This window comes from Macrobrachium rosenbergii, chromosome 49, assembly GCF_040412425.1.
Source record: "Macrobrachium rosenbergii isolate ZJJX-2024 chromosome 49, ASM4041242v1, whole genome shotgun sequence".
In the NCBI taxonomy this organism is placed as follows: domain Eukaryota; kingdom Metazoa; phylum Arthropoda; class Malacostraca; order Decapoda; family Palaemonidae; genus Macrobrachium; species Macrobrachium rosenbergii.
Genome location: NC_089789.1, coordinates 13,744,452 through 13,759,884, shown reverse-complemented (window position 1 = coordinate 13,759,884; position 15,433 = coordinate 13,744,452). Strand labels below are relative to the sequence as shown.

The 15,433-nt window shown below is 37.4% G+C and overlaps 1 protein-coding gene across 4 annotated transcripts; it reads left to right on the top strand.

Moving 5' to 3' along the window:
• The first annotated feature begins 480 nt into the window (after nucleotides 1-480).
• Nucleotides 481-14,334, top strand: LOC136832105 (coiled-coil domain-containing protein 8 homolog). 4 transcript variants are annotated; one of them, XM_067092782.1, is made up of 5 exons: nucleotides 521-701; nucleotides 8,122-8,283; nucleotides 9,450-9,570; nucleotides 10,446-10,505; nucleotides 12,597-14,334. In XM_067092782.1, exons 1-5 carry the CDS (start codon nucleotides 675-677, stop codon nucleotides 14,096-14,098), a joined length of 1,872 nt encoding a protein of 623 aa, XP_066948883.1. In that variant the 5' UTR covers nucleotides 521-674; the 3' UTR covers nucleotides 14,099-14,334. The 4 variants fall into 4 exon arrangements, with proteins under 4 accessions (XP_066948885.1, XP_066948883.1, XP_066948884.1 ...); XM_067092783.1 differs by lacking the exon at nucleotides 521-701 and adding an exon at nucleotides 1,411-1,799; XM_067092784.1 differs by lacking the exon at nucleotides 10,446-10,505 and having other exon boundaries at nucleotides 481-701.
• Nucleotides 14,335-15,433: the final 1,099 nt, after the last annotated feature.

Here is a 15,433-nt window from a genome sequence, read left to right as displayed (position 1 = left end):
AACACATAACATTGTTACACCAAAGCAGGAAATGTTTATGAATGAATCAGTAAACCAGAGAGAGAGAGAGAGAGAGAGAGAGAGAGAGAGAGAGAGAGAGAGAGAGAGAGAGAGAGTTTACGTAACAAGGACAGGTTACGTTCTCAAACAAATGTAACTATATTTTGGCTTACCGTTGTGCACATTGTTACCAAACTATGAGATACAAATCATTTACTTAATAACTGAAAACTATATAATTTAACACAGAGCTAAAACAAACAATTATAAAGCATGACGTCACGGTGCAAAATTTGCGAATAAAAAGATAATAATGATATGATTTGAGGTCGAAATTTCATCTCAAAATGTGCTGAATTTTTCTGACTGCCAAATCTCCCTGTAGGTTATTCAGATATTCAACCTGCTTGTTCCTGCTTCTTCTTCTGCTTCTACTACTTCAGGAAGCAGAAGGCGCCTTTTGGAAATCACATACAAACAAACTTAACACACACGCAGCAGTAGGAAGACGCAGCAGAGAGTTGGTAGAACGTATCGTACGGCTGAGGGCGAAGGACGAAGAGGCGCTCAAATTCTGAACATAGCAACAGCATCGGACACAGACAGGCAGAGGGTGTGTGTATGTGTGTATCCATATCAGCCGTCTTTGCAGAGCGGGAGGAATCGGATTAGCTATGCATCGGGCAACTATCAGTATTTCGGTAAGTTTAAATATATAAAATGGACGAGATCTGGCTGAATTGTATTGGGATGTCTTCATTCCAGCATGAGATGCATCCAGTTGGGTAATTTTTTGCCATTTCTTGCAATTTTTGTGCCATTGTAAAGATCCCCTACCCGAAACTGGCAACCGAACATGAATTGCTTAGCTTAAAAATATAAAAATGGACAAGGTTTGGCTGAATGATAATGAGTTGTCTTCATTCTAGCATGAGATGTACCCAGTTGGGTTATTTTGCAATTTTTGTGCCATTTTAAAGATGCCCTACCCCAAACTGGCAACCGAACATGAACTGCATAGTTTAGAATATATAAATTGGTTGAGAAACCATCAATTTGTAAAATAGTGGATCCATTTTACCAATCATGGTACCCAAGTTTGTAATTTTTGCTTTTGCAATTATTTTTGAAAGTGTCTTAAAAATACCCTATTGCCCAAAACTGGCAACCGAACATGAACAGGTTATGTAAATATATTGAAAATGTAGAGACATGATCGAATTATTGCCTAATGGCTTCGCTATACCAAGCACTGTCCCCTGTTGTGTCATTTTTGCAATTATTGTCAATATTTGTGCCTTTCAAAGATGACCCTTCCCCCCCATAAATGGCAACCGACCGGTTTCTGAATCCCAAATGGAGCCAGTTCCCATCAACTTGACTGTCTTATGCTTGTGGTACTGTTATATCATAATCCTTTTATCACAATCTTAGTTGGCCACAGCTGCTGCTACTGCTGCGTTGCGGTACGTGGTACGCTGTACACTCGTTGGTGCATCTGAAGGACCAACAGCGTCCATTTTGTTGGCGAATATCTGCCCCAAAGTGTCTGAAAAGATTCTGAAAGAAATAGAACTAAATAACTTGAACCTAAGTGTGGGCCTCATACATATTTCAAGTATCACCTAGTGACGTGTCTATGTGTGTTTGTAAGTGTTTAAGGTGTTGAGTGACACTCATGCGTGCAGATGATAAAAGACAGGTGTTAGTACACACGTTTGAACACAGTCTTTGAACACGTGTACCTAGAGAGAGAGTACGTTCATCACATCTTCAGGGTAGCAACAATGGTACGGACGGTAAGTCCCTCCACGTTTTAAGTGAATAATACTGTTCGAGGGTTGATTATATTATATATATTTTATTAAAAACATATTAATCCCTTATAAAGCGTGTCCACCCCCTATAGTGTAAAAATCGAGAGCAAAAGCCAGTTTGAAAGACTTGGAGGCCTAACGTGTCTTGAACACAGGCAGTACGAAACTGCTATTAAAGTAATCTACAAGTAATCCCATTCAAAATCATTCCTTGTTCGAATAATGATGTTAGGTAACTCTCTCTCTCTGTACGCTTGTATTTGAAACTTGGCTTCTCTATGACTTGTTAAAATTAATCTAAAGCAATCTAAAAGTAATCCCATCCTAAACAATTCCTTTTTTGAGTAAGGATGTTACATAACTCCCCTCTGTTGTGTGTGAGCGCGCGCGTTTATTTGAAGTTGTCTTGTTAACGATTTGTAAAAGTAATCCCATTCAAAACAATTAATTTTCCAGTAAGGCTGTTACATAAATCCTCCTTCCTCTCTCTCTCTCTCTCTCTCTCTCTCTCTCTCTCTCTCTCTCTCTCTCTCTCTCTCACACACAACGAGAGTGGCTCTAATTTTATAGTATTTTGCACAGTGAACTTATTGGTCTTTGTTTCCTAAACTTTTGTGTGTGTGTGTGTGTGTGTAAACGAACGTGACCGCATTCTGTCTCTCTCTCTCATTTTATAATATTTTGTGCAGTGAACTTGAAGAATACTGTTCTTTGTTTCCAAGACTTATGTGAAAAGAACGTGATCAAATTTAGAAAAGATCCTTAAATACATGATGAGTATATATAAAGGACCTTGGGTACTACAGTAAGGCATTCCGGCTTCCCGTAGCTTGTTATGTAACTCTTACTGTGCCACCCTCCCTCCCACCCCTCCCTTATACCATATCCCCCACCCCCTTTCTCATGGCCGGCGCTGCCGTGAGCAGTAACACCCCCTATAAACCCACCCACCAAGGTCACCAGGCTTTGGTACACCAGAAACTTCACGAATTTGGGAACGGTACGTTTATTAGACCGATATACTGTAAACCTAAAACATAAAAATGTGTGTGTTTTGATATTTTGGGAAGCCACGTTTGCAAGTATGTTTGTTTTATGATTTCTCCGTCCGTTCCGGTTTTATATCGGCCACGTTTGTCTCCGTTCTTACTGGTTAAACTGGACTAAGTGAAGACTGGTTTATTATGGTGTGTCCGTGTGTGTGTTCGGGTTTAAGAAAATGGTTAAGTCTAGGTTTAGGTTTTATATACTTCACATCAGTAGACTCTTAAATCGTTAAATATCTGTGATAAATCATTTACCGGAAACAAAAGAAATTTGGAGTTTTATTTGTTTAAAGTAAATAGCTCGAGTGAATATCCCGCATTGCCATTTTATAAATATTAAAGTATCTTTAATAAACCATTTCTTTAATAAACAATTTACCGGAAATAAGAGAAATATCGAGTTTCATTTATTAAAGGTAAATATTTCGAGTGAATATCCACATTGTCTGTGTTTTCTAGATTACAAAAAATAAAATAGTTCTAGGTTTCACATACAAATCCTCAATAGATTCTTTTAAATCGTTAAAGTATCTGCAATAAATAATTTCTTTGATAAATGATTTACCGAAATAAAGTAATTATGGAAGAAGGATTGAGTTTCTTTTATTTATTACACAAAAATATCTCGATTAAATATCCACATTGCTGGTGTGTTCGAGTTTACAAAGATGGTTAGGTCTAGGTTCTCAACCCAGCACGATGGCTTCTTTTAAATCGTTAAAATACATTTAATCAACCATTTCCTTAAGAAGTTATTTACCGAAATAAAACAGATATGAAGTTTCATTTATTAAAAGCAAGTATCTCGAGTGAAAACCCACACCTTTTGTGTGTTCAAGTTTACGAAAAATGGTTAGGTCTAGGTTTGAAACCCAACACAATGGCGTCTTTTAAATCGTTAAAACACCTTTAATAATCTATTTCATTACTAAATAATTTACCGGAAATGAAACAAATATGAAGTTTTATTTTGTTATACGTAAATATCTCGAGTGACTATCCCACACCTGTTTAGTTTCGAACAGTAAAACAAACACCTGTCTTCAAGGCTCTCTGAGGGAAACGAGGCCGCCGCCATGTTTGTTTATTTATTAATTAATAATTTATTGGTTTTAGAAGAAATTGAAAGTTCCGCTTATGAATTATGGATTATAAGTTCCAATTACAATTTGTTAGTGTTTGTTTCCTGGTACAGAAAGTAGTATATTATTAACAAAAACTCTATTCCATTGAGAGAGAGAGAGAGAGAGAGAGGTTATTTTACTGCTGAATAGTAGGGAGAGAGAAAGAGAGAGATAGAGAGGTGGAATATTATTTTACTGTTGAACAGGAGAGAGAGAGTGAGAGAGACAGGGAATGGAATATTTACTTTTGAATACTCGGAAAAGAAAGAGAGAGAGAGTATTTTACTTCTAAATACTCTGAAGAGAGAGAGAAAATCACTATTCCGTTTATGTCATTAGAACATACTGACAAATCAAATAAAAACTCTGTATACATATTTTTGAAAATAATATAGGCCTATGCAAAACCAGTGGTATGCTATTGACAAATGGCGCTATATGAATAACAATTCTTTTCCCGTTGACGATAAATTTATAACAAAAAAATTATTTACCTTTTGATAATTTATTAATAAGGCAAAATCTGATATCAAAAGGTAAATAAATTTGTTTTTTATATAAATTTAATTTCAACGGGAGAAAATTGTTTTAATCAGTAAGCGCCGTTTGCAAAGGCTTAAATTATTTTTAAAAATATGTGTTATTTAAGGTCTATATGATTCGTCAATATGATCTATTGACATAAACAAGGGATCAGAGTGCTCTCTCTCTCTCTCTCTCTCTCTCTCTCTCTCTCTCTCTCTCTCTCTCAATGTGGCAATTTAAAAAACAAAAATATTATTGAAACGCTTTCTTGCTGCTTTTTAAAACCCGTCCAGAACGCGGCCGTCATCAGAGAATGAACAAGCCCCAGAATACAAGGATAAAACAATCATTTGTTTTTAAGAATAATTAAATACTTTCTGTTTTTTGTTTTTAAATTATGTTGTTTATGTTTAATGGTTCTGAAGATAAACTTTGCGGATGGTGTATTTATTATGTGTTTGTGTGTGTGCGTATAGTATATGTATGTATATGTATGTATATATATGTATATGTATTTAAACATTTTTCATGCATTTACCAATTAATAGGCCTAATTCTGGCCAAACATATGTAAATGAACAAGTAAATAAGTGAATCCTCTAAATTAAAAAATAATACTTTTGTACGTCGCCAGTCTACAGAAATAAATCCATAAGTTTTTTTTTAGAAGCTACTGAGCCAGTAGATAAAAGTTACGTAAACTGACGAGAGAAGGACATTGAGAAACCATAATATAATAGTGGCCGTCATGTGCTTGAATATATATCTATATATAGGATATACTCGTATGTGTGGCTGTCTATGGTTTCACTTTGCTGTCAACGGCGCCGTGATCCAATTTTCGTTTTCTTCTTCCGTTTTTCCATGTGTGAGAAATAGTATTTGCTTTGTGGTTGATTGTAAACTATTTGTGGGTTTATATAGTTTACTATCAGAGGCTCAATTAGGGAGTTGTTATCGCGAGAGAGTTATTATTAATTTAATTGACAACATCATTCGTTCAAGTGTGCATATTTAACCACCGGGAAATTAGTACGAATGATTAGGCCTGTGGTGAAATTATTTATTAGTTAAATGTGAATCTTATTTAAATAAGGAGAAATTAGTACGAATGGTTAGGCTTACGGTGACATACGCATCGTATAACTTCTTTTGATAATGATAAACTGCCAAAACCTTGATAGACGTAGGCCTATTCCAATTTTAAATGAATAAACAGAGAAATCTACCCATACGTAAGCAACATATTGAATAAATGTGATGTTTAGTTAGACAAGCTTATTACACTTCCGTGGCATGTGGATGTAATACACCATACACCTCTCTTGGAGGCCGTTTCTGTTGGTTGGCGAATGATAGGAGGTCCACACGGGACATCTTACTCCCTTTCACACCTTATTTCACAACTCTTGTTTTACAGCAAGGGATTGTGTTGGCACAAGGCCAGCTTCATGTAGAGACTTACCGCACCAAGAGGCGGTAGGCCTATTCAGTCAACTCTTGACAACCCTGTGCTTCTCTTGGTCAGTTTAGACTAATCTCTCTGTCAGTAAAGATCAATTTATTAATGGCAGTATTCAAGAGCAAGAGATTGTGCTGGCATAAGGCCAGCACAGTCCTATCTCTCAGTATAAACGCTTGACAAGCCAGTGCTTCTCTTGGTCAGTTTAGACTAATCTCTCTGTCAGTAAAGATCAATTTATTAATGGCAGTATTCAAGAGCAAGAGATTGTGCTGGCATAAGGCCAGCACAGTCCTATATCTCAGTATAAACGCTTGACAAGCCAGTGCTTCTCTGAGTCAGTTTAGATTCATAGTCTCTGCCTCAGTTTAGATCAGTCCATTAATGGCAGTATTCAAGAGGAAGAGACTGCTGGGTTGGTGTAGGTCAGTTTATTAATGATAATATCAGGCATGTCGTTGCTGCTAACTTGGCACGGCTCTGACAGGCGTACAATTTACGACCAGTGAACAGAAAGAAGAATTAGGCTTTGCTTTTCGTTATAATGTGGGTCGGCCTAGTGTAGCGTGGTGTAGTGAAGTGCAGTATAGTGAAGTATAAGTGCAGTGCAGAGCAGCAAGAATATGCCTACAGTGTTTGCTTTTTTCTACTGTAGTCTGGATATTATCAATAAAAGATTAACAATAATAATGCAACTAAGAGCCTTTCCCATGCATTGTAGTGTTAGTAGAGAAGTGTAGTGCAGGCTAGTGTAGGGTAGTTTAGTGCAATGCAACAAGAATACCAACATTGCTTTTCTTTGGCCTTAACATTATCAGTCAAAGATTTGTTAACGATTACAGTCTTCCTCATGCAATGTAGTGTAGCCTAGTATAGTGTAGTGTAGTGCAGAGCAACAAGAATACCCACATTATTTGCTTTTTAGTCTTCATATTATCAACAGAAGATTAATAATACAATTAAAGCCTTCCTCATGGAGTGTATAGTGCAATGTATCCTAGTATTGCGTAGTATAGTGCAGAGCAACAGAGCTATATAGACAAAAGAATTCTGGCAACGCCACTGGGCCATTTAAATCTGTCCTTAAAGTTTTTGGTACCTTGCCACCGGTTGGGGCGACATTTTGGGCGCCAACATTCGAGTGTTTGTTGTTTGGCAATTGATGCTGCTTCGCGTGTTGTGGTCTTTTAATATTGTGAGGCCTATAGGATTTTATACATATTTTATTTTAAATATTTATTCCTTATATATATTGTTTCTTCTCGTGTTGTGGTCTTTGCCAAGGACATTGGTGTTTTTTAGATACCTTTTTTAATATTTTGAGACATAAGATTATTTATAAATAAATAATGTTTTTTTTTACTTTTTGAGACAAGATTTTTATATCTTTTTTAATATTTTGAGGCGTTAAAGGATTTTATTTTATATATTTTTTAAATATTTTGAGATAAGATTTTCTTATATGTTTTATTATAGCTAATAGCCATATAAGATGTTTTATGTATAATTTTTTAATATTTTGAGACGAATAAGGTTTTTATTTATATTTTTTTACATATTTTCAGGCATAAGATTTTATATAAATCTTTTTTTTTTAATATTCTGAACATACAAGATAATATATATATAATTATATATATATATATATATATATATATATATATATATATGTATACACACACATATGTATACATACTATTTTAAATGTATGAGGTTCTTGATAAAGATTGCAAGACGATGTACGTATTAATAAAAGCACCTTTGTCATTAGTCTAATTATTCAGCTTGTTTGTGAATCAGAATTTCTTACAGGGCCTAAATTTTTTTCACAAAGTATAATTGAGAGGTATGTAGGCCTATATCCACTTTCTCCTGTTATGATTTCAATTTCTTGAATAAAGGTATGTGATAAATTTGAGAAAATATTGCCTATTATGGAAATTATATTTTGAAAGAAGATAAAAGTTTTTAAAATGATTTATACATATATATATATATATATATATATATATATATATATATATATATATATATATATATATATATATATATATATATATATATATATATGTATATTTACTTATTTATTTATTTTTAGTTTTCTTACCGTAAATAAATCATGCCCTAATTTTTTGACATGCCCACAGCAAGGTCGTGTGGCGACTGCCCTCAGCCGGGCATCCCGCGGCGGTGGGGCTACCAATGGTGTGGCAACCTTGGCACCAGTCCACCAACCCCACCCTTCTGCGCATGCACCTTCCCTGTCGGCCGTCCAAGGGGCGACTACGTCATATTTCGCCGCTTCTCAGGTGAGTGGCTCATTGTATTGTCTCCTATTTTTTTCCGTCGTGCGTCGCTTAGTGACTGAGGTGTTTTGTTTTTGAGTTATAATGATAATAATGATGATTATTATGATAATAATGAGGATAGTAATGATAATTTAATAAATGAATGAATGAATAAATATTAAATAACTATATATGTATAAATATAACATATATATATATATATATATATATACAGTATATATATATTATATTTAATGTATATCTATATATCTACTGTACAATGTAGTATACACGTGTATTACACGTGCTTATCTGTATTATAAATATTTGAACAGTCCTTAAAATCTATTTTCAATACCGGCAAGTCAAATTATTATTATTATTATTATTATTATTATTATTATTATTATTATTATTATTATTATTATTATTATTGTTTGTTAGGTTTCCAGGAATAAAACGAACAATGAAATTATTGAACTCCTAAAGAAAATAAGCTAAGTAAGGGAAAAGAATTTTAAAGAGAGAGAAAATTTAAGAAAAGGGAGAAACAGTAAATAAAGAGAGAAGTCAGTTATGTCATTTGTAAAAAAAAAGGTGGATTAACAATACTAAAGAAAAAACCATATATATATATATATATATATATATATATATATATATATATATATATATATATATATATATATATATATATATATATATATATATATAGTCAAACTCTTTGTAAGTTAGAAATAAATAGCTCTGCGCCTGACACCTTGTATTCACTTGTACTTTAATAATTTACTCATATTTTAACTATTTATTTATGAAATTTTCTAATTCATATTTTCTCTCTTCTTATAACTGACCTCTTCTTTCTGTATTTCCGATTTACTTTTGTTAATTATTTCAAATGAACACCCAAATATTCCTTGGAAACTTAAATTTCAAGTCAGTGGCCCCTGTGGTGGGCTTGTTCCATATAAATAAGGGTTTATCTTCGTAATAATAATAATAATAATGAAATATGGCCCTGAGGGCTTGTTCCAAGTGAATAGCTGTTAATCTTCTGAATAATAATAATAATAATAATAATAATAATAATAATAATAATAATAATAAACACGAACCAACATTTCCTAGTATGCTTGCAACTGTGTTTGTTTACATTCAGTCTTTAATCTTCTTCTTGTCTTTTTCAGTGTCGATTCCTACACACAACAGGTTGCATTCTGGAGCAAAACACTTCTGACGTCGTTGGTGAAACCCCCCGTGCTGGGGCTGCAGCCCCCTCCTCCGCCCCTGTAGAAGGTATAAGTGCAGGTGAGGATGTGCTTGTGCTCGCTCTCTCTCTCTCTCTCCCTCTCTCTCTCTCTCTCTCTTCCTGGATCATGACGTACATGAAAAAAGCGTTCAGTTGTTATAACTTCCCGCGAAGCCCCGAAGTGCATTGTCTCTCTCTCTCTCTCTCTCTCTCTCTCTCTCTCTCTCTCTCTCTCTCTCTCTCTCTCTCTCTCTCATTCTTATTTACGTTTCTCACTGTGTAAAATGACCCTTTATTAACATTCTCACATGCTTTTCTTATGTCCATTACTATTAAATTCACAATTTTTTTAATAAAATAATTTCTGTAATTTCTGTAAGGGTTTAAATTAATTCATATTACATTTTAAGATTATTGGTAATGGTTATAGTGAACGATCATACCCACTGGGGCATAGGTAACGCAGCCTTTGGCATTCGGATATCAATGTTATCTCTGATAACCTGCCCAGGATATCAGTCACATTTAAAATTTTTTGGGGTCAGGGCATAAGGAAGAGTAGTAACTCTCGTAAGTACTTATAAAGTGTGGAAGATTTTGAGATTCTACTTATAAAAATAGTGGAGGAGGAAGAATGGATTATTAATTTGATAATTTTATATTGGGGCATGTCGAAACAGCTTATAATACCCATTTAATATCCTTTTAATGAGCCTCTGTTTTTGAAACTGTCGTAAGATTCTAGTTATAAAAGTAGTGAAGAAGGAAAATTGGATTATTAGTTAGATAATTTTGTTTTGGGGACATATCAAAATAGCTCATTATACCCATATAATACCCACTTAATAAGCTCCTGTTTCTGAAAACTATACAGCAGTACAGTCACTGAGAAAAGTGTCAGACTCCAATTTTGTAATCAACCTCTCTTTATTAGCTCTCAAAATCTTGGAAAATCTTGGAGCTCCCAAAACTCAGCAGGATATTATCCCAGAGAGTAAGTGGAAAAGTTTATACATATAAGATTTCTCGTCCAAATTATCATATATACCATATTCCTCATGCAGATTATCACCTGCTTGAAATTCCCCAATTATTATTTTTTTTATTTTTCCCAGAACACCTGCGCTCTCTTGACCCCAGCTATCACCCAAGTAGTCGTTTTAATCTTTTACCTGTCTATATTTTACAAAATTGACAGTGGAAAGGATAGAATTTGCTTGTATATATCTTTATATATATTTTTCTGTTCGTTTTTGCCTGTCGTAGTTGTATTATTGTAGTGAAATATAAAGTTAGACGGAACCTGTTTATATTTCACTATGTTCAGTTGCACTGTCAAAGCCAACAGGTATTTGCACATAATATTCTATGTATAATTATTATATTCTTTTTCTTCTTTCTGATTCATTGTAGTGGCATACTTTCAAGTACCTATTTATGCTTGTATTTACTTAGATAAAACAGTAAATTGCTTATTTACCGCGCTTGAAATTGTATGTTTGGTAAATAGTTAGTTGTATGTAAGTACCCCTCTTCCAAGAAAAGTAAGTCTCCGGAAGGCCAATGAAGAATTAGAGGAATTTATTTCTGGTGATAGAAATTCATTTCTTGGTATAATGTGGTTCGGATTCCACAATAAGCTGTAGGTTCTTAGCCACGTAAAACAAGGCTAATCCTTCAGGCCAGCCCTAGGAGAGTTGTTAATCAGCCCAGTGGTCTGGTTAAACTAAGGTACACTTACTTTATGAAGTGTACTCATTATCTTACTTGAGGCTAGTGAGGTTATTGTGAGGTGTGTGAAGATAATTAAGATATTGCTGTAATTGAAAATATGCAGATAATTAAATATATATTATCAAAGCACCTTCTATATTATCTGGTATAAATTAACCCTTTCGGATAACAGTGACATAAGAGTACACCCTAGCTTTCTGAACCTCTAGGTTCCCCTGTGGTTTCAGCAGGAATCTCCAGATTAGGGCCCTTAAGTCAAAACTGGGTTCCTGGGTTCTCCAGCTAAGCCTAGGATTAGACCCAGTCTATCGACCAGGCTCTGGGACTCCTCTGATAAGCACCAGAAAAGGCACCCCCTTAAGTAGGAACTGGGAACCATAGGCTCCTTCTGGAATCCTTAGAGTATTTCTTCTAAAATTAAACTTTTATTTACTCTAAAACTGATCACATCTTAGAGTAAAATTTGATTTTCTCTGAAACTATGAGTCACTTACCCCAACGCCTACTTTCTGTGGTACCTTGAGAGATCTGGATACAGTCAACAATCCATCCTGAGGAAAATTTGGATTGCTTAGGCTTTGGGGGACTTGGAGTTGGCTCCAATTTCAGCCTCTGTCTAGAGGGGTGATGGAATGGGTCCAGTGTTTCAGATGAATCTGAGGGAATAGAGCCAAATTATGGGACATGTTCTCAGTACTAGAGCAAATCAAAATCATTACCAGAGCCATTCCTATTAGTAATTCAGGAGGGAGCCTAGAGATTCTTATCCTGTAGAAGGACCCTTCTTCTGAGGCATCCCTGGGGAGCCCTGTGGAGACCATTGTTTAACTGGGGGACACAGGAACTAGGATCTGACTGGAAAGTCCTTCCAATAGAGATTCCTGCAGAAATGACTGGGAATCTGAAGATTTGGGAAAGCAATGATGAACTTTTACGTCTTTGTAATCCAAAACTTTTAATAGAACCTATTGTGAGGAAGATAAATGTTTGTTTTCTCAAGCAATATATGTGACATAATTGATTCTGTTCCTATAATAAAAAGTATGTACATCCGTACCACATACAAGAACTGTCAAAGATTGTTATTATATATACCAAGTCCATATTTTTGCATCAGTAGAACATTCTTTTATTTCAAGCAATGTCTGTGGCGTAACTGACTCTGTACCCATAATAAAAATTAAGTACAAACAAGCCACATACAAGAACTGTCAGGGGATGTTATTATATATACCAAGTTCATATATTTTTCACAGTAGAGAAGGAGTAATCATCAACTGTTTTTATTGTACACAATTGTAATTTTTGCCACAAAAAAGGCCTATTAATTGGTGTAATTCCTATCTTACAGAAACTGTCACAGAAGAAACATATATAATCAGAGAGGATGTCGCAAAGCCAGCTGTGGAAGCTGAAGCTGTGGCAGCTGCTGCCGCCCCTGAGGCTGAAGTGCTTGTCGAGTCAATGTCAACACCAGCTGCTGAAGTAGAAGCAGCTCCAGCTGCTGCAGCAGAAGCAGCTCCAGTTGCTGAGGTAGAAGCAGCCCCAGCTGCTGAGGCAGAAGCAGCCCCAGCTGTCGAGGCAGAAGCAGCTCCAGCTGCCGAGGCAGAAGCAGCCCCAGCTGCCGAGGCAGAGGCTGCCCCAGCTGCCGAGGCAGAGGCTGCCCCAGCTGCCGAGGCAGAGGCTGCCCCAGCTGCCGAGGCAGAGGCTGCCCCAGCTGCCGAGGCAGAGGCTGCCCCAGCTGCCGAGGCAGAGGCTGCCCCAGCTGCCGAGGCAGAGGCTGCCCCAGCTGCCGAGGCAGAGGCAGCCCCAGCTGCCGAGGCAGAGGCTGCCCCAGCTGCCGAGGCAGAAGCAGCCCCAGCTGCCGAGGCAGAGGCTGCCCCAGCTGTCGAGGCTGAAGCAGTCCCAGCTGCCGAGGCAGAGGCTGCCCCAGCTACAGAGGCAGAAGCAGTCCCAGCTGCCGAGGCAGAGGCTGCCCCAGCTGCCGAGGCTGAAGCAGCACCAGCTGCCGAGGCAGAAGCTGCACCAGCTGCTGAGGCAGAGGCAGCACCAGCTGCTGAGGCAGAGGCAGCTCCAGCTGCTGAGGCAGAAGCTGCACCAGCTGCTGAGGCAGAAGCTGCACCAGCTGCTGAAGCAGAGGCAGCCCCAGTTGCTGAGGCAGAAGCAGCCCCAGCTGCTGAGGCAGAAGCAGCCCCAGTTGCTGAGGCAGAAGCAGCACCAGTTGCTGAAGCAGAGGCTGCCCCAGCTGCTGAAGCAGAAGCAGAGGCAGCACCAGCTACTGAGGCAGAGGCTGCACCAGCTGCTGAGGCAGAGGCAGCCCCAGCTGCTGAGACAGAGGCAGCCCCAGCTGCTGAGGCAGAGGCTGCACCAGCTGCTGAGGCAGAGGCAGCCCCAGCTGCTGAGACAGAGGCAGCCCCAGCTGCTGAGGCAGAGGCTGCACCAGCTGCTGAGGCAGAGGCAGCCCCAGCTGCTGAGGCAGAGGCAGCCCCAGCTGCTGAGGCAGAAGCAGCCCCAGCTGCTGAGGCAGAGGCAGCCCCAGCTGCTGAGGCAGAGGCAGCCCCAGCTGCTGAGGCAGAGGCAGCCCCAGCTGCTGAGGCAGAGGCAGCCCCAGCTGCTGAGGCAGAGGCAGCCCCAGCTGCTGAGGCAGAAGCAGCACCAGCTGCTGAGGCAGAGGCAGCACCAGCTGCAGAGGCAGAAGCAGCACCAGCTGCAGAGGCAGAAGCAGCCCCAGCAGCTGAGGCGGAAGCTGCAGAGGCAGCACCAGCCGAAGAAACCAAGGCAGAGGAGCCAGTGCCCGAACCACCCGCACCAACGTTATTCCAAAGATTTAAGAGGCTATTCTTCCGTAGCTAGTTGTACAATCGAAATAGGTGTCTATTTTTTTATTGTCATTATCTGTCTGTAATTTTTTTTCCTTCGTGCAATTCCTGTAGATATGACCTTGGAATTCTAACTAATTGCTAAGCTGTAGGTGTAGAAAATCACATCATCCCCGTTCGTAAGATGTACTGATTACACTCTTGGGTAGATTTAAGTCACTCTTGTATATTTCTGTTCTATTTTACAATTAAAATGGTTACTAGATAGTACACCTTTGTTTTTGTTACCCAAATTGTGGTTTAAGCACTTTAATTAATGATAAACTTATTTGTTGTATAAGAGAATTACATCGTGAGAAGGTTTCAGTCTTCTGCAAAACAAAGGGTTAAATTCTTGAGCAGGTTGTACCCAATTCATGGATGGCTACAGGAAACAAGGTATTAACTTCATTAAAGTATGTCTTCTGTGTTTATGTTTATGTTTATGTATCAGATCCTGGATTTGATTGACTCTGGCAACCCAACTGAGTCAGTCTTCTGTATAACCCAGGAAGCTCGGGAAACACAGGGTTAAACCCTAGGGAAGGTTCCTACCCACTTCATTGATGGCTAAAGAAAACATGGTAGAAACTTCATTAAAATATGTCTCCATGTTTACATATCAGTTCCTGAGCCTAACTGGTATTTTGGCAACCTCCGTACAAGACACCTAGTCCGTTTGCATAGGTCTTATATTTCTGCTCTGAACAGTAACGGGTTAGGCTAAGAAAAGATTATGAATTCTCTGTGAAATCTATGCAAAGTAGACTTTGGGGCATGAATTATTCTCCGAAACCTGAGCCTAACCCTTCTAGTATTTGCCTTCTTCGTTAAATCAGTTACGAAATGAAACCACCCTTTCTGAAAAGGGTTTAGGCTTAATATTTGGGTGAGGTTTCAAGTTGGGAAAGAATGCAATTACTATTATTATTATTATTATTATTATTATTATTATTATTATTATTATTATTATTATTATTATTATTATTATTATTATTATATTATTATATTATTATTATTATTATTATTATTATTCAGACAATGAACCCTATTCATAAGGAACAAGCCTACAAGGGGCCACTGACTTGAAATTCAAGCTTCCGAAGAATATGGTGATCATTTAAAAGAAGTTACAGAAGAGACCCGTTATTAGAGAACAAAGATAAATTAACAAATCAACAAATTGATAGGTGAAAATTTTGATAAATAATGAGGAGAACAAGGATGGTTAATTCTAACAGTCCAGTAAGATTCTGGAAATAAAATTTAATTCTTCAATGGAAATAGAAGAGACAATTTAAGCTCCATAGTACAAAAGAAACTTGATCAA

Excerpts from the sequence above, each read along its gene's own strand:
- LOC136832105 (XM_067092782.1), top strand. The coding sequence starts at position 675 with ATGCATCGGGCAACTATCAGTATTTCG. Across the intron at positions 9,571-10,445 it reads TGTAGAAGGTATAAGTGCAG|CTCTCAAAATCTTGGAAAAT; the intron begins GTGAGGATGTGC and ends TCTCTTTATTAG. Across the intron at positions 10,506-12,596 it reads GCAGGATATTATCCCAGAGA|AAACTGTCACAGAAGAAACA; the intron begins GTAAGTGGAAAA and ends CCTATCTTACAG.